Source organism: Pristiophorus japonicus, chromosome 14 (assembly GCF_044704955.1).
Source record: "Pristiophorus japonicus isolate sPriJap1 chromosome 14, sPriJap1.hap1, whole genome shotgun sequence".
In the NCBI taxonomy this organism is placed as follows: domain Eukaryota; kingdom Metazoa; phylum Chordata; class Chondrichthyes; family Pristiophoridae; genus Pristiophorus; species Pristiophorus japonicus.
The window spans coordinates 177,569,138-177,591,074 of NC_091990.1; the positions used below are offsets into that span (position 1 = coordinate 177,569,138).

At 45.7% G+C, this 21,937-nt stretch overlaps 1 protein-coding gene across 1 annotated transcript in view; it reads right to left on the reverse strand.

The window, feature by feature from the left end:
- Nucleotides 1-10,319: 10,319 nt before the first annotated feature.
- Nucleotides 10,320-21,937, reverse strand: part of LOC139280252 (CD276 antigen-like) — a 54,853-nt gene continuing 43,235 nt past the window's right edge. The window contains exons 9-11 of the mRNA XM_070899888.1: nt 17,904-18,222; nt 15,323-15,361; nt 10,320-12,213 (exon numbers count right to left, since the gene is read on the reverse strand). Of these exons, the coding sequence (XP_070755989.1) occupies nt 17,906-18,222 (317 nt within the window). The 3' untranslated portion in view covers nt 10,320-12,213; nt 15,323-15,361; nt 17,904-17,905. The remainder of the gene's footprint in view (nt 12,214-15,322; nt 15,362-17,903; nt 18,223-21,937) is intronic.

Consider the following 21,937-nt stretch of genomic DNA (forward strand, 5'->3'; position numbering starts at 1 on the left):
TTGCTGTTTGAGTGGGCAGGATATCTGACAAAGTTAACCTGAGTCTTTTATTTGTGGTGTGTGGGAAGCAAATATTTGAACCAACAGGCAGAATATCGACAGCCAGGGTACCCTGATTTTCAGATACAACAGTGGAGGTGCTTATTGAACTAATCAGGTCCAGGAAAAGAAGTCCTTTACCTTCAGATGGTGGATGGGTGCTATACCAAATAAGTCAGCAGGCATGGAGAGAACTGGCTGAGCAGATCAATACTAGCAATGTCATTCCAAGAACCTGGCTGTAGAGTCAGAAAAAAAGTAATGATCTTGCCAGGACTGCAGTAGTAAGACTCCTCTTCACATCTCACGACCTCGGAATACAGCCCTGGAATACCACACTTTTTCCCAGCACTGCCAATCCTTCTCCCCTCCCCGACACATGCCTCTCCTTCAATCATAATGGCACACTTTACTGCACCTCCTTCTTTGTACACACGCACACGGAATACCTGCTGACGCCTTCCAAAAGCAGAAACAAACAATCTGCTTTTATTTCGATTAGACTTGGGTAAAGTTCACATTTCTGTTTAGCTCTGTGATACTTCACATTGCATACACTTTCTTTCAACAATCTTGTGCACGTTTGCTGCTTCTTCCTCTCAGCATGCATCTGATGCCAAGCTGCCTCAGAAACTTTTCACATAACAACATAAGAAATAGGAGCAGGAATAGGCCATTTAGCCCCTCGAGCCTGCTCCACCATTTAATAAGATCATGACTGATCTGATCATGGACTCAGCTCCACTTCCCTGCCCACTCCCCATAACCCTTTATTCCCTTAGCGCTCAAAAATCTGTCTATCTCCGCCTTAAATATATTCAATGACACAGCCTCCACAGCTCTCTGGGGCAGAGAATTCCATAGATTTACAACCCTCAGAGAGAAGAAATTCCTCCTTATGTCGGTTTTAAATGGGCAGCCCCTTATTCTAAGACTATGTCCCCTATTTTTGTTTCCCCTATGAGTGGAAATATCTTCTCTGCATCCACCTTGTTGAGCCCCCTCATTATCTTATATGTTTTGATAAGATCTCCTCTCATTCTTCTGAACTCCAATGAGTATAGTCCCAACCTACTCAAGCTGTCTTCATAAGTCAATCCCCTCATCTTCAGAATCAACCCAGTGAACCTTCTCTGAACAGCCTCCAATGCCAGTATATCCTTCCTTAAATATAGGGACCAAAACTGTACGCAGTACTCCAGGTGTGACCTCATCAATAACCTGTATAGTTGTAGCAGGACTTCTCTGCTTTTTATACTCCATCCCCCTTGCAATAAAGGCCAACATTCCATTTGCCTTCCTGATTACTTGCTGTACCTGCATACTAACTTTTTGTGTTTCATGCACAAGCACCCCCAGGTCTTTCTGTACCATGAACCCACTCCCATTCTTCTTACAGAGAAGCTTGCACAAAACAGGAGGCAGACTGCAGGAAACGGGGAGCGTATAAGCCATGTTGCAAACTCTCACTCCAATGGAGAATGCTGCCATCGATTTTATTGGTGGGGGTAGGACACAGCATAGGACACACAGCATTTCCTGGACCTGATTTGTTCAATAAGCACATTCACAGTAGTGTCTGAAAATCAGGGTATTCTTCTGCCTGTTGCTCCAAATATTCGCTCTCAACACACAAGTAAAAATTCTATCTCCCTTTTAAAAGGTTCATGTTGGCGAGAGGCCACACATAGCAGGGTACTTGGCCAATTTATCTTCCTTTACTCTTACCATTTAACTCTCTAGCCCACACACACACACACACCATGGCACCCTGTGGCTGAATTGCACTGCCACTCATCTGCTGCTGCTTACCTTTTGCCATTCCATTATTACAGCCAGAGTCAGAGGAGTGGAGAGTTTGTGAGGAGTTGTAAGGTTAGGGAAAATTAAACAACAACTTGCATTTATATAGCAGCTTTAACAGAGACAAATGTCCCTTCAAAGAAGTGTAATGAGAAAAAATGAATGCAGATCCAAAGCAGGGAGGTATTATAAAAACCTTGGTCAAAGAGGTGAGGTATAAGGAAGAGCTTAAAGGAGATGGGGAAGTGGAGAGGCAGAGAGGTTAAGGGAGAGAATTCCAGAATGTGGGCTGAAAGCATGACAGCCAATGGAGGGGCATAGGGTGTGGGATGCACAAGAGGCCAGAGTTGGAGGGTTATAAGGCTGGAGGGGCACAGGGTGTGGGATGCACAAGAGGACAGAGTTGGAGGGTTATAAGGCTGGAGCTGGTTAAAGAAATAGGAGGGACAAGGCCATGAAGGATTTGAACACAAAGATAATAATTTAAAATTTGAAGCATTGGGAGACCAGGAGCCAATGTAGGTCAGCAAGGACAGGGGCCCAAGATCAATAGGACGTGATATGGGTTGGGATAAAGGCAGCAGAGTTTTGGATGGGTTGAAAACTTTAGGGACGGTGGACAATGGGGTGAGGCCCAAAGAGCATTAGTCGGATCTGGAGGTGAAAGAGGCATAGATATGGGTTCCAGTGCCAGACTGGTTGAGTTTTGGGTGGAGGTGGGTTCTGTTATGGAGGTAGAAGTAGGCAGTCTATCTGATGGAGAGGATATGTGGTTGGGAGATCAGCTTGGGGACAAATAGGACGCCAAAGTTGCAAACAGTCTGCTTTAGCCTGAAACACTACCTCTGTTACTGGGTTAAATTCACTTTACACACCAACAAATCTCTGAAACTAGTCATCTCTAACCTAAGGAATGGCGAATTCACCCTCTGTGACTGCTTCTACTCCAAATTTGTGCAGACTGCCTAAGATCCAACTAGACAGGGAGCCTAAAACCTAGGCTTTAATTTTAGCCTAAAACCTAACGTCTGATCAAACTTGCTACTGCCTTCCTACATCATGGCTCTCCTCCCACCTGTGCTGGGCTCATTTAAATAAGATTATTCTAGCATATTTTGTGTGAATGTCACTGGAACATAAAATTAACACAGCTCATTGCCTCAAACTGTTGCACTAAGCACAAAACACCATTCTGAACACATATTCTGTCTGAATTTATTTCACACTCCCCAAAGTTTGCGTAACGTTAATCCCTCATGTACCGATTTTAAGTTAATAGCATATAAATCTTCTTGACACCCTTAGGCCAAATAATAAAGAAAGATCTTGAAACATGACAGTGCTCACTGGTATTGTTTTTAAATTTCCATGGACCCACCAGTCCATCAGCTCGTTCTACCAGTTGGAGGAACCAAACATTCAACATCCATGAGCATCAGGTAATGGGATGGATTTGACCTGCATTCCACAGGTTGAACATGGCCAAGTTTGGGCATTGCACTGAACTGACATTATAATAGAAAATTGGAGCAATTGTAAAATAACTCAAGTAAGATATGATCAACAGTCCAGTCCAAAGCTTACTCATTCCTCTGATTATCTTGAAAGTTAGCCCGTTTTGAACCAATAAAAAATAATCTACTTCAGATGCAGCAAACAGCTGTAACAGTAACAAATTGCTCTCATAAAAAACTCACTGTAAATGCCTCCATTTCATGATTACACAGATTTGAAAATGTAAACGAATCATTTCAGTAATGCTTCAAGAAATTGAAAAGAGAAGCACTACATAGAAGTAAAAACTTTGATTTTATCTGATACTGAAGATGCAATTTGAAATATTTTATTACCTGCATATTCTGACGTGGCCATAATGTTTAGTAAATCATTTTGTTTTTACTTTCACTATTATTCCTTATGCCTTTGTAATCAAATAAGACTTTTGACAAACTGACCAAAATCTTCTTGGAGTTTCCATGAACATGGACAAATGTAAAATGAAATTCACATCATATTAAATGTTAGTTTTATGTCCTTTCTACCTTTGTCCATCCATGGCAACTCTCCATCATTCTTATCTGCATTTTTCTAGCTACCTTTGCTCTCCTCATTTCCTCCCAATTGTTCCTTTATTGCAAGTGCTAATCTATAACCTGCCTCCAAACCTGCACGTGTTTAAATTCAGGTCTCGCCCCTCCACTTTCCCCAACCTTCTTTTGCTTCTCCCATTTTTTTCTGATGATATTCCTTTTGATCAGTCTCCATTACCCCTTTACTGAAAGGTAGCCTGCCCAAACTTCTTTTGCTGGCACCTTAGACCTGAAACAATCTGGAAGCGTTTAAGTGATATCACAATCACACTGCAATAAGAAAACTGGGAGTGAATCGTTCCAGAGTTCATTCCAGAACCAACATATACTGCCACCTCCACACTGCAATCTAAAGCTATTGGAGATTGTTCATTTCATTAGACGGAAATATAAAAATCAAAAACTGACTTTATTTGCAACAATAACATTGGTGTGTGAATGCAGCTTCAAACTCAAAATGGTTGTTAGAACTCAACAGCCAGCTTCACAGAGTTTAGACTGACAAAGGCCACCACACACCATCACTGGTTTAGTTCATTATACAAAAAATGAAACCTCAAGTTTTATTTTCCCAGCACTTTAGAAGATTTAAGTTAAAGTTAAAAAATGAAATCATTTAAAAAGGATAAATAGCAGAAAAGATTTCAGGTGTAACTCGGCCTGAAAAAAATCAGGTGTATTCACGACCAGCTGGTCTTGCACCTGATTAGTGAACTGACAGTAACAGAGACGCTGTTACTTGCAATTTAAAATTAAATATATATCATGGTAAATATACTTTCTGCAGGGCTCATAGAAACGGCAAGTTTACAAATAATAAATATACTTAAATAATTACACATAATCAACAGTTTAGAAGCTGCACCTATTAAAATTCTGCTAACGATGATTTTTGACTTTTCTATGTAATAGCGAGCAGACTTTGCTGTTAAACTAATCATCCTCACACTTGTAAATGTTGACTATAATGCAAGCAAAATCTCTCCAAACACTTTTATTTATCGACCTGCATTTTGTCATTGGACAAATACTAAAAGAGAAGTTAAATCAGTAAAACTTTACCTGATGTTGAAATCAATGATACAATACTGCAAAAAGTCAAAATGTTCATCTTGTATCGAGAACTGTAGCTGCTAAAGCATTCTCCAAGAACAATATTTATTAACTGGTGCGTGCTTACTGCAGAACAAATTCAGACTTTTACTTTCATTATTACATAACCTTTGGCTGTTTGATTAGCAAGAGAGAGCAAATTAAATGGAACGTATTGTGTTCCTAACACAGATGAGACTGCACACAGGGAGGTTAAAGTAACAGTGACCTCAGTCTTTATTAAGACACTCCAGGGGCCGGCTTATATATAGTGCTCCCAAGGGATGATGGAATCCCTTGGGACTTCAGGGGATGCGCTCCCCAGTGGCCGAACATGGGAGTGCATGCTTTACAGATACACCATAGAACGTTTGTTACCCGAGACAAAGTTCAAGCACAACAGGTTCATTCACCAATATTTAAAGGTGCAGCTTTTCAATTTAAGATTATAAACAAGAACATTTGTCTCAACACATATTGCATCCAAAAGAGCTGGTATCACATCACGAACACCTCATACCATTTGGCTGTTGTTCATAAACAACAAAATTCTCACTTTGGCGCCTGGATGGCAATGCATGGATAATTTGCCAGCTTTCATTCCAATCAGGCAGGCTCGGTTATTACCATTTTTATCTGAGTGCCAGCTGGCCCAGAGTGTACATTGGTGCTGACAGGTGCTGGTCTGCAAATGAGCACTGTGGGCGCTCAGTAAGCGGATCATAGGGCTAGAATTTGCACGGCATCTCTGCCTGGTTTCTCGGCGGTGTTGGTCGGTTTGGGCGAACAACCAGGTCGGCGAAAATTTCCATAAAGAGTTCCGCCGGGGGTTTCGAAATACCGCTGGAGAGCGGACTGCCGCCGTGCATCGTCCAAAAACCGCCATCGTCGGAGTTTTGACTCAGCGGTAACCCGTAGGTAAGTAGAAAATAAACGGCCACGAGAAGCAGCGGTCAGTAAGTAGCCCTACAAAAAATGGTAAGGTTTTTAATAATTATTTTAAAATTTTTTTACAGTGATTAAGTTGAAAAAGGTCCTGAGAATGTTTCCTGATTTTTTATTTAATATTTTTTGGATAAAATATTTTTTGTGTTTTCTCCCCCTCCTCGGCCCAATCCGCAGCCTCGGTCTAAATTTTAGTAATTACCGCCCATTTTGTTTAAGAACCGCCCAATCAGCCCAGGATTGCGTTTTCCGTCGAGAATCGGGGTGTAAAGTCCATTTTTTTTCGCTGGGCATAATTTTTCCCTTTTTTTGTGGAATTTTTCGTCCATGGTAATTTTTAAATCTTCGCTTATTTTGGGCGGCAATCCGGCACTGGCAGATTTTTTGGAAATTCTAGCCCGTGGAAACTCGGGAGCAGCAATTTAAAGGCACACATACAGTGGAAATCGTTTCCACCCGAGTTTCCTCATTTGGTAAATCGATTCTATGCTGTTCGAGCGCTGGAAGTACGACAGAGTAGACGAGGAACTTCACCCCCGGACAGATTTTCGCACATTCTGATATAATCTAATATTCCGAATTAACACACCAGCATGAGCTAGTTTCATCAACACTGAAGAACAGGAATAAAATACTGATCAATGTGCTATGATTCTTCAGTAAGATAGCCTGACAAGATCATGGGAGAGCACAGTTATTAAAAAGGTAATAAGAGAATAAGGAATAGGAAGAGAGGAGAAAGAGAGGAATGGGGAAAGAGAGACACTTTCAGCATTGACCGGAGAGTAAGGGAGACATAGATGACAGGGAACGCAGAAGCAAGAGTGATTTTTTTTTTGACCATCAGTGGGAAGTGGTAAACTATGACAGTCACCAGAAGGGTTGTGGTACCGCTTTTGAAGAGCCAGATGTTCCAGCGGGCAAGTCGAGAGCAGAGAAACCACAAACTTATCACCAGTGAAAAATGAGCAGGTTAACTTACCTGCTCAGAACCAAACCTTTTCCTGCAGTCACCAACATTACTCTACAGGTGGATGAGCTGCTCACCTAAATTAGGTGGAGCCCCATGAATTTATGCAAATCGTGGTTCCAATATGTCAACAGGATCCGCAATGTATTTTTAATCAGGGCCTGAGCGAGGAACTCGCCATGGCTCTCCCACTGGGCTGAAGCAGGGCATCAGCTGGTGAGACGGGTGAAGGGGCCCTCCAGGCAAGTAAAATAATTTTCTGTACAGAACCAGGAGGAGCAGGATGGTTCTCTAGGCCCCACAGGAAAAGTTGTGGTCTTCACTGACCCAGATTCCTCACCCCCTTCGCTCCCGCAAGATCCTCTCGTAATCTTTTCCCCTTCACTTACCAGAAAGCTGCTGACAGTGGCATTTAAATGAGGCCCTGAACTTAAAATACCCCAGGCCTGAAATACAGGCCAGAGAATGCGTTTTGCACCCCTCCCACACTTTGTTGCAGCTTATCGTCTTTGCTACCTAAAATTATAGGGCTAGAACCTCCACGTTTGCGCTTATTGCCCAAAAATGGGCGTGGGCGGTAAAAAAGGGTTTTCTGATCGCCGGCTTCTCACCCATTCTCAAAACACCTAGTTTACATTTTTGAAAATCGGCGTTACCGTGAGCGATATGAAATGGGCAGTAGCGTTAAATCTCGATGACCTTCTGTCGTGTGATGCATCTGCAGATCCTGAAGTGATGCCACGTAAATAAAGCTTGCATCATTGCGTGATGTAAAGTCAATAGATGCCACACCAACTCATATCCGAACAATCCTATATGATAGGTGATTTCTAAAAGTGTCATAGAAATAATGCTGGCCTAATGAAAATCATTGCAATGCACGATGTGTTGATGGTCATGAAATGTGATGTCTGCGGTGATTTTGAGAGCGCTGGTGCTTTGTTGTGTATATGCTGTGTGTAGCGCTGGATTCACCTTGTCACCCCAGCACCCCCTTCTCCTCTAATAACCTCATTTGTGTCTTGCAGCTCAGCCAGCAGCGCGGCTCCAGGCAAGGCCAAAGAGGCCAGAAGGTGGGGGTGCGGGGCAGCAAGTCGGTGGACGATCCTACTATATCTGGTGCTGAGGAGCTCCGATTGTCGTCTGTCAATCCGCTGGGTCTGTTCTCGACGGATGAGAGCGTGGACTTCTTAGAACCTGCATCGCCATGCTCCAGAACCCATTCCACCCCAAGGCCATCTAATGGTCCTCTGGTCATTCCCAGCTCCTCTCTGGAGGTACCGGTCCCAAGTACCTCGCCACAGGGCATCCCATTTATCCACAGGACGGCGCTGACCCAGTGGAGGCCTCGTGGATGTGGCAGGTCTGACAGTGGAGAGATGGTACAGTTGTCCAGGAGGACAATAGACATTGGTGACCAGCTCATCGAAGCTTTGGGGGGCATATCCCGACACCTGGCCACCATGACTGAGTATATTCCACTCATGGCGGAGTCCCTGGATGCAATAGCCAGGAACACTGCTGCCACAGGCCTCCCAGTGGTCCTCGAGCGTGCAATTCCACCCCTACGTTCCGCACCACCACTGCAAATGACAGATGAGAGCAAGGACCAAGATCCTGCTTCTGCATCAGAGAATGTTGCCCCCTCAGCACTCCCCGCTCCTGTACCCATCCATCCAACGCATCTGTCTTCATCTCCCCCAGTGAGGCACCGCCTGAGGAGCTCCTCGGCCAGGCGCCATGGAGCGAGGAGGAGAAGGGGTAGAGGTGGGGAGAAGGAGAGGGGGGAAGGAAAGTGAGGTGCATGTGCGCAGGTGATAGCTGTGTTACATCTCCATCTGGGTGTATACAATTTGCTGCAATGTATGGGGGCTGGGGACCACGCTACTGCTTTGCCTTTTTTATTCTGTGTTGCTGGACATGTTGAACATGTGATTTATGTCAATGGTGGAAAAAGTGGGGTGTGGGCAGGGGTTGGGTGTTATTGACTGTGTTACTTATGATTTCAGACCAATGTTGGTATTAAACTTTTGTTATTGAACATAACCTTGTAGTGCATTGTCCCAGATAGCTGGACCGTTATACACTGGTGATTCCTTACCATGAAAAGGTTAAATACAACTTGACATCAATCAATGTAAACTTTAACTGGCATCAAGGTGATGGGCACCATTGATGTCTGAGCTGCGCACACACAGCAGTGTGTCAGCGTTGTCACTCACATCAGGGCTCTTTCAGTCAAATCTTTCCGATATCAGTGCCTCACGTAAAAGTGGGATTTAACAAATACCAGCTACACCGCTGTCGTTCGTTCCAGTTAGTCCCACATAGGTCATGGCTATACAAATCGCAAAGAACACCTAGATCATACCCCACCCCCCACTTCCCCGAATACACAAGTTCTCTATTACTATTCAGTGTTACACATTTATTAGCATTAGTTTGCACCAACTCCACAATTTCTTAGGTTGATATCAGTGCCATTCTATGCAGAGTTCCTCATTAGAGATTGTCGGTTCCACAGATTTGTATCTCTGGAATGGCATTCCGAACAATCATTGCTTTTTCCCCTATTGAACTGGGGTCAAATACCTCAAATATAAAATGAGCATATATTACATAGAATTGCATAGAAATATATGGCATAGAAATAGGCCATTCAGCCCAACCAGTCTGTGCTGGTGTTTATACTCCACACAAGTCTATCTACTCATCTCAGCCTTTCAACGTATCTTTCTGTTATCTTTATCTCATGTGCTCATCTAGCTTCCTTTTGAAAGCAGCCAAGCTATTTGCCTCAACCACTGGTAGCGAGTTCCACATTCTAACCACTCTCTGAGGAAAGACATTTTTCCTGATTGACAGGCTAGAGGTCTGCCGGATGGAATCTCCTACAGTAAAAGGCTGCAGCTGAGTTGGCCTGATTGCAGGTAGGTCTAGTGGGGGATGGGATAGATCGCAGGGCAGGGGGGTTTGCAGGGGTCCGATCACGGGGCTGTTGCTTGCCCCGGTCACGCAGGTCCCAGCTTTCCTGTAGAGTACGCCACGCTGTATCAGACTCCCAATGGCTGTAAATTGCCACTCAAAAGCTCAAAAATATCTATGGGCAGCTGTAAGTGTAATGAACAGCGAGCATCATTCCTTCGCTGCTGATCGCAAAATCTGGGCCAAAGTATTTTCCTTCTCTTTCTTAAGTGCTTTTCTCTATCTTTCTTCTTCTCCCTTTTTGGTATTTCTGAATAGCCTCTAGCAAGGAAGAGCTAACAGGATTCTGGGATGTATCAGCTCAGTGCCATTATCTGAAAAGGATGCTGTTCTTTTCGTGTGAGCCCCCCACTCACCCACCCCCCACCCCGCCAAACATGGAGTTTTCAGCCTGTTGTACACAATATTTCATACTTTACACTTGTGATTGCTTACTACAAAATTGCAAAAATATGTTAATTCCCTTTAAAACAAAACATCACTAATACTTGTCATTCTGCAGTGCAGGATAACCTCAACAACACATGTTCTTAACACAAGTTCAGCAACAATTTCAAGTACTATGGACTCCAAGGATAAACAGAATACATTATAAAAAGATTATTTAGCAATATGCAATTCTGGAGCAATTACAATTTCATCAGTCACAAAACTGCATTCAGATTAGTTACAAAATATTTACATATTTCACAAATAAATGACCAATAAAACATGCCTTCATATCCTAATAGGGACAAAAGCTATAAAACAAAATGGTGGAACAAATATGAGTTATGGAAATATGGGTTATGAAGTTGCTCAGAATTTTAGATTAAAATAAATCTGAAATAAACCAAATGCCTAAAAATGTATAACTTGTTTTCCAGTGTAATATAGAAAGAAAAATTTTATTTAATTCTAAGAATTTTTTATTCCACACAAGGTGTAACAATGTCCAACCACTGAATCTACAGAATTGTGGACTCATGAGAAGCTATTATTAAGGGAATGGTAGCATAGTGGTTATGTTACTGGGACTAGTAATCAACAGGCCTGGACTAATGATTCAGAGACGTTAGTTCAAATCCCACCATGGCAGCAGGGGAATTTACATTCAGTTAATTAAATAAATCTAAAATTAAAAAGCTAGTATCAGTAATGGTGATCATGAAACTACCAGATTGTCATATAAAACCCATCTGGTTTGCTAATGTCATTTAGGGAAGGAAATTTGACATCCTTACCCAGTCTGGCCTATGTGACTCCAGACCCCACTGTGTAGTTGACTTGCAAATGGCCCAGCAAGCCACTCAGTTGTACTAAAGCGCTATTAAAAAAAAAAGTACAGTGTTTTTTCTCAAGGGCAATAAATGCTTGTTGCTGATGCCCAAATCCTAATAATGAATGAAAATAAATAAATAACCAATGGTTGATGGGTCAAATCATCAAGGTGCAAAATGGTTGTTAGAGCCTCAATTCTTCAGTATTAATTATCAATGAAAGTGAATGTTATCTAACTATTTAACGAATCAGATTTGCAACACAGGATTGTTCTTGGCAGCATTAGTGTAAGGCCAGAATGGTATTCAAAGGGTTGCCATCAAAACAAAGCTCTGCAACTGCCTTTGAGGAAAAATCACTCCCAATGACAGTAAAGGGCTTACCACTTATCTCTATTTTGCACAGCGACATGGAACAGTATTTTGGAGGAAAAAAATTAAACATGACTGGAAGACAAAATGAGCTTAGCATTGTCCTTCCATTTCTGGGTCCTGGATTCAAATCTAAGCCCGACTAATGGGATGACATTTTTTTCTGCGGACTAGAAGAATTGGAAATTAAATGAATCTCGGTGATCTTAACCCCAGTTGCTAATGCTTCAAGTCCACAGTAGAAAGTTGTCACATTTTTGCGCTAAACTGTCACTTTAACTGTCACAAGGAAAGGTAACTGATGCATTAAGTTGTGTTCTTCGGAAGCTGTGATCAGTGCACATTGTTGGGACACTGTGACAATAGCTTAATTCTGCATATTTTACATGCTGCACCAAAACGAAGATGCTTGATTCAATAAACAGTGAAGACTATTAGAAAGATACTCCATTTCCCATTTTCCTCAACGAGTACAAAATTCATCACTATTCTCAAAAACATAATTAAGTTTCCATGGTTATTGTTAAACAAGTTAGTTTTTCCATCCTCAACACAAGTGTTATATGTTGCTATTAACAAAGTTAGCAGCAGCTCCCTCGGATCCAAAGTAACTGTTTGTTCTTCCAGCCTTTAACATCAAAATGTACTTTTCCGGAATCTAAAGCAAAAGGATATTTTAAAACATTCAGTCTAAATTTATTACACAGGAGAAGATTCAAGAGTCTGAAATCGGCTTAAAAACTGGTTAGAAGGGAGGAAACAGAGACACGAGATAAGGACAGTCTTTCAGAGTGGTTGGAACTGCTTAGTAGTTTCCCCACAGGACTTCCTTCTGGCGATGCTTCTATTCACTGTGTACATTATTGATTTGGATAAAAGGCGAGAGGGAGTGGCGTCTAAATCTGCAAATTATACTAAAATAGGAAGCATTTGTAAATCATTCTGAGGATCAAAGGAAGCTGCAAGGGGATATTGATAAGGGATTGGAATGGGCAAAAAATTGGCAGATAAAATTCACTGTCAGTAAATGCATACTGGTGGAAAAAATAAAAGATATAGAACAGAGTGCAGGAGTAACATTTTTACACAAAGCGTTGTGAATGTGTGCAATGCACTACCAGTGATAGTGAAATGAAGCAGAAAAGTTCTCAACATTTAAGAATAGGTTAGATAAGGGGCTGAATGAAAAGGAAATAACGAGATATGAGAACACGGCAGACACATGGAATTAGGACGATTACTCAGCTGTAGGACAAACACCAACACAAATTGGGTGGGCCATACGGTCTATTTCTGTATTGTAATTTCTGTGTCTGGTGCCTGAAATAGAACATTCCATTTGCTGAATGCAAAGGGACATGCACGGGGAAAATTAAGCAAGAATTAAAAATTCACACGTATGCTTTCCTATGCAAATATGGGATTGGCAAGGCTGCATTATTTTAGCTGCCCATACATATTTCTTAAAAAGAGAATGTATAGGTTAAACCTCTCTTTTCCGACACCCTCGGGACCTGGCCTGTGCTAGATAAAGGATTTTGCCGGACGAGGGGAGGTCACGTTAACCTGGATGGTACAGGTACAGAGCAAGGGGATATCGGGGCTGGCTAGCTTAGGGCTGGGAGTGCGGCAGAGAGATCGTGGGGGGGGGGGCGGTGGATCGCGGGGTCAGGCCAGCGATTGTGGGAGTTGGCAGCGAGGAAGGACTTCAATTCAATTTGTTCATGTCGGAGTTCTGCGCATGCGCCACCCGGCGGCCGGGAATGGTGCCGGATGAGGGGCAGTGCCGGATAAGGGAGTGCCAGATAAGGGAGGTTCAACCTGTACTATGATCCTGGTATTGGTAATGGCTGGAATGCTTACCCTTACCAGCAACAGTCTTGCTCTTGAATGGAAATTGTATTTGTATTTTTATAGGAGCATCAAGATCAAGTATAATCTCTCGGTGAAAGCGGAAGACAGAGTGGCAATAAGGTGGAGCGCAGGAAATAAGGGCAATAGTAAGATGCTAAGATCCAATAAGAGACATCAGTGCAAGCAGCCCAGATTGAGCTGCTAGACCAGTAGCGGCAGCCAGTCAGCGAGAAGCAGCATTGAACAGCCCGATGGCCAGCTACAGTCGAAGTTTTGACCAATAACAGCCGCATGACCAAGGGTGGCGAGCAGCCATGTCCAAGAAACGGGAGGGGAAAGACATTCGATGCTGGCTAAAATGGGGGGCTAGGGGCTGTGACAGGCAATGTGGACCCTTAGCCCGAGCACAATAGTGGCCTTAAATAGCAGGGAACCAGTGCAGTGAGGGGGCCAGTCTGAAAGATTCAGTAGATTTGTCTTCTTTTGCCTTGAGATTCCACATCACAGGATCCATTTCACATTCGCATGTGGGGAACCGGAAACTGAGTTGGGAGGTTCATTTTGGCACACTTTAAACATGGGTTCGCTGAGATAGGCTTTCACTTACTGTTTTACACTCCTGGCAAAGAGGAAAGGTTCAAATAACTTTGCTGTTTGTGCATAGATACTGGTAAAGAGAAACTTAAAACTACAAAACAGTTGGGAAGTTATATTTTTGAGAATATCTGCCATTCTAAATGTATGAGGGGAGGAGGCAGGATGCTGGAAGCAGACACATGCCTGTAATTTTAATCCAAAAAACAGGTGGGTTGGGGTTGGATCGGACATTAACATTTTTAAAATCTCAAACCCGACCCTAACGCACCCGCCTCTGGCTTGGACAGAGGCCGAACTGGGGGCAGACGGCCAGGAAGCTGGTTGGCCATTTAAATATTCTAATGAGGCTGTATGCTCAGATTTAACCTATCGTCCAGGTTTAATTCTGGCCAGCCACGTTTCCTGAACCTCGGGAGATCTGGCCGCTGAAAGGGAGGCGAGGACTGCTGTGTGGAAAAGGTAAGGGCCTTTACAGTACTGCTCATGGACCAAGAGAAGCAGGAGTGCTTCCTCCAGGCCCACCAAGCTTACCCATTTCCCTGCCTGCTGTCAGACCCATCCCCAACCATCAGAGCCCCACCATCCAATGAACCTCTCCCCTCGCCCGTCCCGTATTGGACCACCCTCGGCATTGGGGATCGAACCCCTCATGGGATCGGAAATCGCACACCGTCAGGAAACAATCAGTCCCCCTACCCTTCCCCCTGCAGCCAGGATCTGACACTCGCCCACCCACCCCCCTCCCCGAACCTGACCCCCTCTCCCTTCGACCCCCACCCACGCAGACTCCCTATCTGCTCCTGGGGTTGTCGCCTCCTCCAGAGCATTGCCTGCTTGCCAGGGAGCCAAGCCTGTCAGTCAGGCTGGCTTCCGGGCGGGGAGCCTACTAGAGAAAAAAAAGACGCACGCTGTGGAATTAAAACTCCACAGCATGTGGGGAAAGCCAGTATTGATGTTGGTGCTGCTGGTGTGCCAGGTGCTGCTGGTTTTGGTGCTGATCATTGTTGGATTCTGAGGACCAAGGTGAGATAGTTTCAAGGGCACTGATGCTAATGTAATAAATGGCAGGTGAAGTAGAGATGACAGAAGTGATCTGTCAATGGTGAGAGAGGTTGTTCCAATGAGGTGACACTGGATAGAGAGATTGCTCCAAAGACTTGCAACATGCATAAAGGTCAATCTGTCCTCTAAATGCAGTAAGCAAAAGGTTCTGATCTTGGAATGTGAACAGCTGTGAGATTGAAGCTTTTATAGCACATTTGCAGCTGTCAGATAATGAAATGAATTCATGTTGTTACAACTCTTGATGTTCTTACCTGATGTGATCCCAGAGCAGCGGCAGTCTCGTAGAAAACCTGGAAAAATGGTAAGGTGACTTCAAAATTGTGTTTAATAGCCTTTCAACAATGTCTTAATCAACTAAATTGCCTCCCCACCACTGCATCGGGTCTGTTCAGCATTGACAGACCCAAAACCTGGTAAAGATTCCCGACCCGCTATCAATCATTTCAAATCCAACAGCTGACCCGCACTGATCCAGTCCTCTGAGCACCAGTAAAATTCCAGTTACTGTTTTTAAGTATAATAGAGAGAGTTGACAATTTTCAATGTTTTAATTAAAGCTATAATAATCAAGGCAGCCACAGCTACCACATACTTCGATAACTAGGCACCTTACAGCTCCAACTTCATCCAACCCCAAAAACGCACAAGTAATTTTTGCTTAATTATTGGGCGCTGTAGAACCTGTAAGGTTCATACGTTGAGAAAATAAAGCTGTGTGTAGCAATGTTAGTTGAAAAATTGCCAGCAGAGCTGATAACAAAGTTTCATGGTATTGAAATTGTTGAAATTACATTTTTTCAACACGTAATTTTAGAACTGTTTGTCTTCCAAATTTTGGGCCCAAGTTTCCACATGATTCGCGCCTGATTTTTAGGAGCAACTGGTGGAGAACGGACTATTTTAGAAATCGCAATTCTCCACATTTTTTTTTCTGCAGTTCCAGTCAGGTAGAACAGTTCTACTTTAGAACAGAATTTTTTCTTCAAAAGGGGACGTGTCCGGCCACTGACGCCTGATTTGAAAGTTTCCACAGTGAAAATGTACTCCAAACTAAAGTAGAATGGAGTCAGTGAAGATTTTTGTAGAACTGAAAAAACCTGTCCTACACATTAAAAAATCAGGCACAGGTTACAAATTAGGCGTCCAGAACGAGGTGGGGGGGGGAGAGGGAACTCATTAAATTCGACAATAAATCCTTATTTATACTTCTACAAATATTATACAAATAAATCCAACCTGAATAAACATTTATAAGCCAAGAAAAGATTAAATAAACCATCTTCCTACCTGTGTGAAAGTGCTTCAGCCAGGGAGAATGCTGCAGCCGTTCGTGCCGCTGAGCGGGAGAGGGAGAGAGAGAGAGAGAGAGAGGGGGGGGGAGAGAGAGAGAGAGAGAGAGGGGGGGGGGAGGGAGGGAGAGAGGGGGGGGAGAGAGAGAGGGGAGGGAGAGAGAGAGAGGGGAGGGAGAGAGAGAGAGGGGAGGGAGAGAGAGAGAGAGGGGGGAGGGAGAGAGAGAGAGAGGGGAGGGAGAGAGAGAGGGGAGGGGGAGGGGAGGGGGAGGGGAGGGAGTGGAGGGGAGGGAGTGGAGGGGGATGGGGAGGGGGGGAAGGGAAGGGGAAGGGAGAGGGAGAGAGAGAGAGAGGGAGAGAGAGAGGGGGAGAGGGAGAGAGAGAGAGGGGGGGAGGGAGAGGGAGAGAGAGGGGAGGAGGGAGAGAGAGGGAGAGAGAGGGGAGGAGGGAGAGAGAGGGGGGGAGGGAGAGAGAGGGGGGGAGGGAGAGGGAAAGAGAGGGGGGAGAGAGAGAGAGGGGGGGAGGGAGAGAGAGGGGGGGAGGGAGAGAGAGACGGGGCGTCGGGTCGGGGAACAGGAGCGCGGGACGGGTCAGTCGGGGGGGGGCGGGAGCGGGACTCGGGTCGGGGTGGGGGGGGAGCGGGGGTCGGGTCTCGGGTTGGGGCGGGGGGGGGGGGGGGGAGAGCGGGTCTCGGGTCGGCGCGGGGTGGGGGGGGAGCGGGTCTCGGGTCTCGGGTGTCGGGTCCGGGGGGGGGGAGCGGGTGTCGGGTCGGGGGGAGCGGGTCTCGGGTCGGGGGGAGCGGGTCTCGGGTCGGGGGGAGCGGGTCTCGGGTCGGTGCGGGGAGGGGGGGAGCGGGTCTCGGGTCGGGGGGAGCGGGTCTCGGGTCGGGGGGAGCGGGTGTCGGGTCGGAGCGGGTGTCGGGTCGGAGCGGGTGTCGGGTCGGGTCTGGTTGGCGGGGGGGTGGAGGGCAGCGAGTGTCGGGTCTGGTCGGGCGGGGAGCAGGAGCTGGCCGTGGGAGGAGCCTCATTCACGCAGCCCCAGTGAGGCCATTGGGCCAGGGCTAGGGGCTGCGTGCTTTGGGCCCCTCCCACACAGTTCGGCGCCTGGAGCTACTGCACTTGCGTGCCGACTGTAGCGCGCATGTGCAGAGGTCCCGGCACTGTTTTTAGCGCCGGGACCTGGCTCCACCCCCCCACAGCTCGTGCTGTCTGCGCCGAGGGTCAGAGGACCTGTAAGTAGGTGGAGAATACCGAGGATTTTTTTTAGGCACCGTTTTAGGCGCGAAAAACGGGCGCCCAGCTCGGAGGGGCGCCCGTTTTTTTTCTTGTGGAAACTTGGGCCCATTGATACTCATAAAAATTACAATTCAAGATAATTACACCACCCTTCATTGTTTGAAATAATTCACCTTTACAAATTAAACTATGTGCATATTCTAAAGTAAGCCTTTATAATAAGATCTACTTATGGATCCCCCAAAAATTGACACCTACAATATCTATATATTTTAATGTATTGCGATCAAGTGAAAAGTTTAAATTACCATCAAAACTGAAGCAGGAAACTGCGTTCTGTAGGTGATGTGTTTGAACTTGTCCGCGTGACTTTAATCTTGTATTCCATTTGATCATCATCGGCACTTGCAGTGAAAGTTAATTCTGCGAACTTGAAATATGTGTCCTCGATAGATTCTTCTATAGTCACTCCACATTTGTCATTTGACTCAATTATTGCCTCTCCTCTGTACCATTCTACCTTAATATCTTTTGGAAAATATGCACATATATTACAGCTTAAAGTCACCTCCTCTCCTTGTGTCAGGTCTGAACAGCATATGATATTAGGTACAACAGGAGGGGCTCCTGAAATGAAGTAGAAAGACAAGTTTAGCCATGCAATAAATTAATTAATTTATGTATTAACTTAGAACACATTTCTTTTAAAAGTACGTTTCTACCGGACATCCTTTCACCACTGCTTTTACTTTGTAATTCTTACAATTACACTCAAATTAATTAGTGTGTTCCTAACACAGATGAGACTGCACACAGGGAGGTTAAAGTAACAGTGACCTCAGTCTTTATTAAGACACTCCAGAGTGAGGAACAGGCCTCAGGGGCCGGCTTATATACAGTGCTCCCAAGGGATGCTGGGATCCTTGGAACTTCAGGGGATGCGTTCCCTGGTGGCGGAACATGGGAGTGCATGCTTTACAGATACACAACATCACTCCCCCACAAAGTCAAAGTGAAAACTATTTACAAGGTGAGGCGGTCGGGAGCCTTTCTTTCCCTGGTGGACCACCTCAGTACAAATGTCTGTTCTGGTGTGTTGGCTGTGCCTCGCTGGGCTGGCGTGTTGTTGGCCCTCCAGGGCTGCAGGGTGAGCCTGGCCTTGCTGGGCTGTTGGGCATGATGGGTTCAATTTCCTGGTCCGGGGCAGTGTCATTGATCATTTGGGTGTGTATTGTGGGCTCGACAAAAGGTGGTGTCTGCTGTGGGTTGTTCAGGGCAGTCTGTGAACCGCAGCCTCGCTTAGTCCAGGTGCTTTCTGCAAATTTGTCCATTGTCTAGTTTGACTACAAACACCCTATTCCCTTCTTTAGCTATCATCTTGCCCGCGATCCACTTGGGACCATGTCCATAGTTTAGCACATACACAGGGTCATTCAGATCAATTTCCCGTGACACAGTGGCGCGACCATCGTTTACATTTTGTTGCTGCCGCCTGCTCTCTACCTGATCATGCAGGTTGGGGTGAACCAGCAAGAGTCTGGTTTTAAGTGTTCTTTTCATGAGTAGCTCAGCCGGGGGCACCCCTGTGAGCGACTGGGGTCTCGTGCAGTAGCTGAGCAGTACTCAGGACAGGCAGGTTTGGAGTGAGCCTTCTGTGACTCGTTTAAGGCTCTGTTTGATTGTTTGTACTGCCCACTCTGTCTGCCCATTGGAGGCTGGTTTAAACGGGGCCGAGGTGACATGTTTGATCCCATTGTGGGTCATGAATTCTTTAAATTCGGCACTGGTGAAACATGGCCCGCTGTCACTGACCAGTATGTTAGGCAGGCCGTGGTGGCAAACATGGCCCTCAGGCTTTCAATGGTGGCAGTGGAGGTGCTTCCCGACATTATTTCACATTCAATCCATTTTGAAAAAGCATCCACCACCACCAGGAACATTTTACTGAGAAACGGGCCCGCATGGTCGACATGGATCCTCGACCATGGTCTGGAGGGCCAGGACCACAAATTTAGTGGTGCATCTCTGGGCGGGTTGCTCAACTGAGCACACAGGCTGCATTGCCGTACACAGGACTCTAAGTCAGAGTCGATACCGGGCCACCACACGTGGAATCTGGCTATCGCTTTCATCATTATTATACCTGGGTGTGGGCTGTGGAGATCTGAGATGAACGTCTCCCTGCCCTTTTTTGGTAGCACTACGTGGTTACCCTACAACAGGCAGTCTGCCTGAATGGACAGCTTGTCTTGTCGCTGCTGGAACGGCTTGATTAGCTCTTGCATTTCAACGGGGATGCTGGCCCAGCTCCCATACAGTACACAGTTTTTTACTAGGGACAGCAGAGGATCTTGGTCCAAGTCCTAATCTGGCAGGCCGTGACAGGTGATTTATCATTTTCAAACACTTCAATGACCATCAACAAGTCTGCGGGCTGCGCCACCATCAACAAGTTTGCAGGCTGCGGCAGTTAAACCCCCGTGGTGGGCAATGGTAGCCGACTGAGAGCATCCACACAGTTCTCGGTGCCTGGCCTGTGGCGATGATATAGTTATACGCTGATAGCGCGAGTGCCCACCTTTATATGCGGGCTGAGGCATTAGTATTTATCCCCTTGTTTTCAGCGAACAGGGATATGAGGGGTTTCCAGCTCAAATTTGAGGCCAAACAGGTACTGATACATTTTCTTTACCCCGAACACACACGCTAATGCCTCTTTCTCAATCATGCTGTAGGTCCTCTCGGCCTTAGACAAGCTCCTGGAGGCATAGGTGAAAGGTTGCAACTTCCCCACAACGTTAACTTGTTGTAATACACACCCGACTCCGTACGATGACGCATCACATGCTAGCACAAGTCTTTTTACACGGGTTATACAATACAAGCAGCTTGTTGGAGCATAAAATGTTTCTGGCTTTCTCAAAAGCAAATACTTGTTTTTTTTTTCCCATACCCAGTTCTCACCTTTACGCAATAACACATGTAGGGGCTCTATGAGGGTGCTTAACCCCGGTAGCATGTTACCAAAATAGTTGAGGAGTCCCAGAAACGACCGCAGCTCCATGACGTTCTGTGGCCTGGGCACGTTTCTGATAGCCTCTGTCTTGGCGTCTGTGGGCCGAATGCCGTCCGCCGCGATCTTTCTCCCCATAAACTCCACTTCTCTTGCCATGAAGACGCATTTCAACCTCTTCAGCCGCAGCCCTATGCGATCCAATCACTGGAGGACCTCCTCCACGTTTTGTAGGTGCTCGACAGTGACCTGACCCGTGACCAATATGTCATCCTGAAAAACCACCGTGCATGGTACCGACTTGAGTAGGCTCTCCATGTGTCTCTGGAAGATCGCTGCAGCTGACCGAATTCCAAACGGGCATCTGTTGTAGATGAACAGTCCCTTGTGCGTGTTGATGCAGGTGAGGCCCTTCGAAGACTCCTCCAGCTCCTGCGTCATGTAGGTCGAAGTCAGGTTGAGCTTGGTGAACGTCTTGCCTCCTGCCAGCATCGCAAATAGGTCATCTGCCTTAGGTAGTGGGTATTGGTCCTATAGCAAGAAACGATTAATAGTTGCTTTATAATCACCACAAATCCTGACTGTGCCATCGCTTTTGAGTACTGGAACAATCGGGCTGGCCCACTCGCTGAATTCCACTGGGGAAATGATGCCCTCGCGTTGCAGCCTGTCCTGCTCGATTTCCACTCTCTCCCTCATCATGTGAGGTACCGCTCGCGTCTTGTGGTGAATGGGTCGTGCCTCTGGGACCAAGTGGATCTGCACCTTCACCCCGGAAAAGTTTCCAATGCCTGGCTCAAAAAGGGAAGGAAATTTGCTAAGAACCTGGGTACATGAGGCCTCATCGACATGTGATAGCGCTCGGATGTCATCCCAGTTCCAGCGGATTTTGCCCAGCCAGCTCCTTCCAAGCAGTGTGGGGCCATCACCCGGGACAATCCAGAGTGGCAGTTCGTGCACCGTGCCCTCGTAGGTGACCTTGACCATGGCGCTGCCCAGGACAGTGATGAGCTCTTTGGTGTACGTTCTCAGTTTCGCGTGGATGGGACTCAGGGCTGGTCTGAATGCCTTGTTGCACCACCGTCTCTCAAACATCTCGTGATGGATTGGCTAGTGCCATTGTCCAGTTCCATAACTACGGGTAAGCCATTCAATTTTACATTTAGCATTATAGGTGGACATTTCGTCGAAAATGTGTGCACCCAGTGTACTTCAGCATCTGCCTCCTCTCTCTGACACTCGAAATTGCTTTGATCCACCATGGACTTATCTTCCTCTGCCACGTGGTGGTTAGCAGGTTTTGCAGAGCTTGCAGCTTGTCTGCAAGCT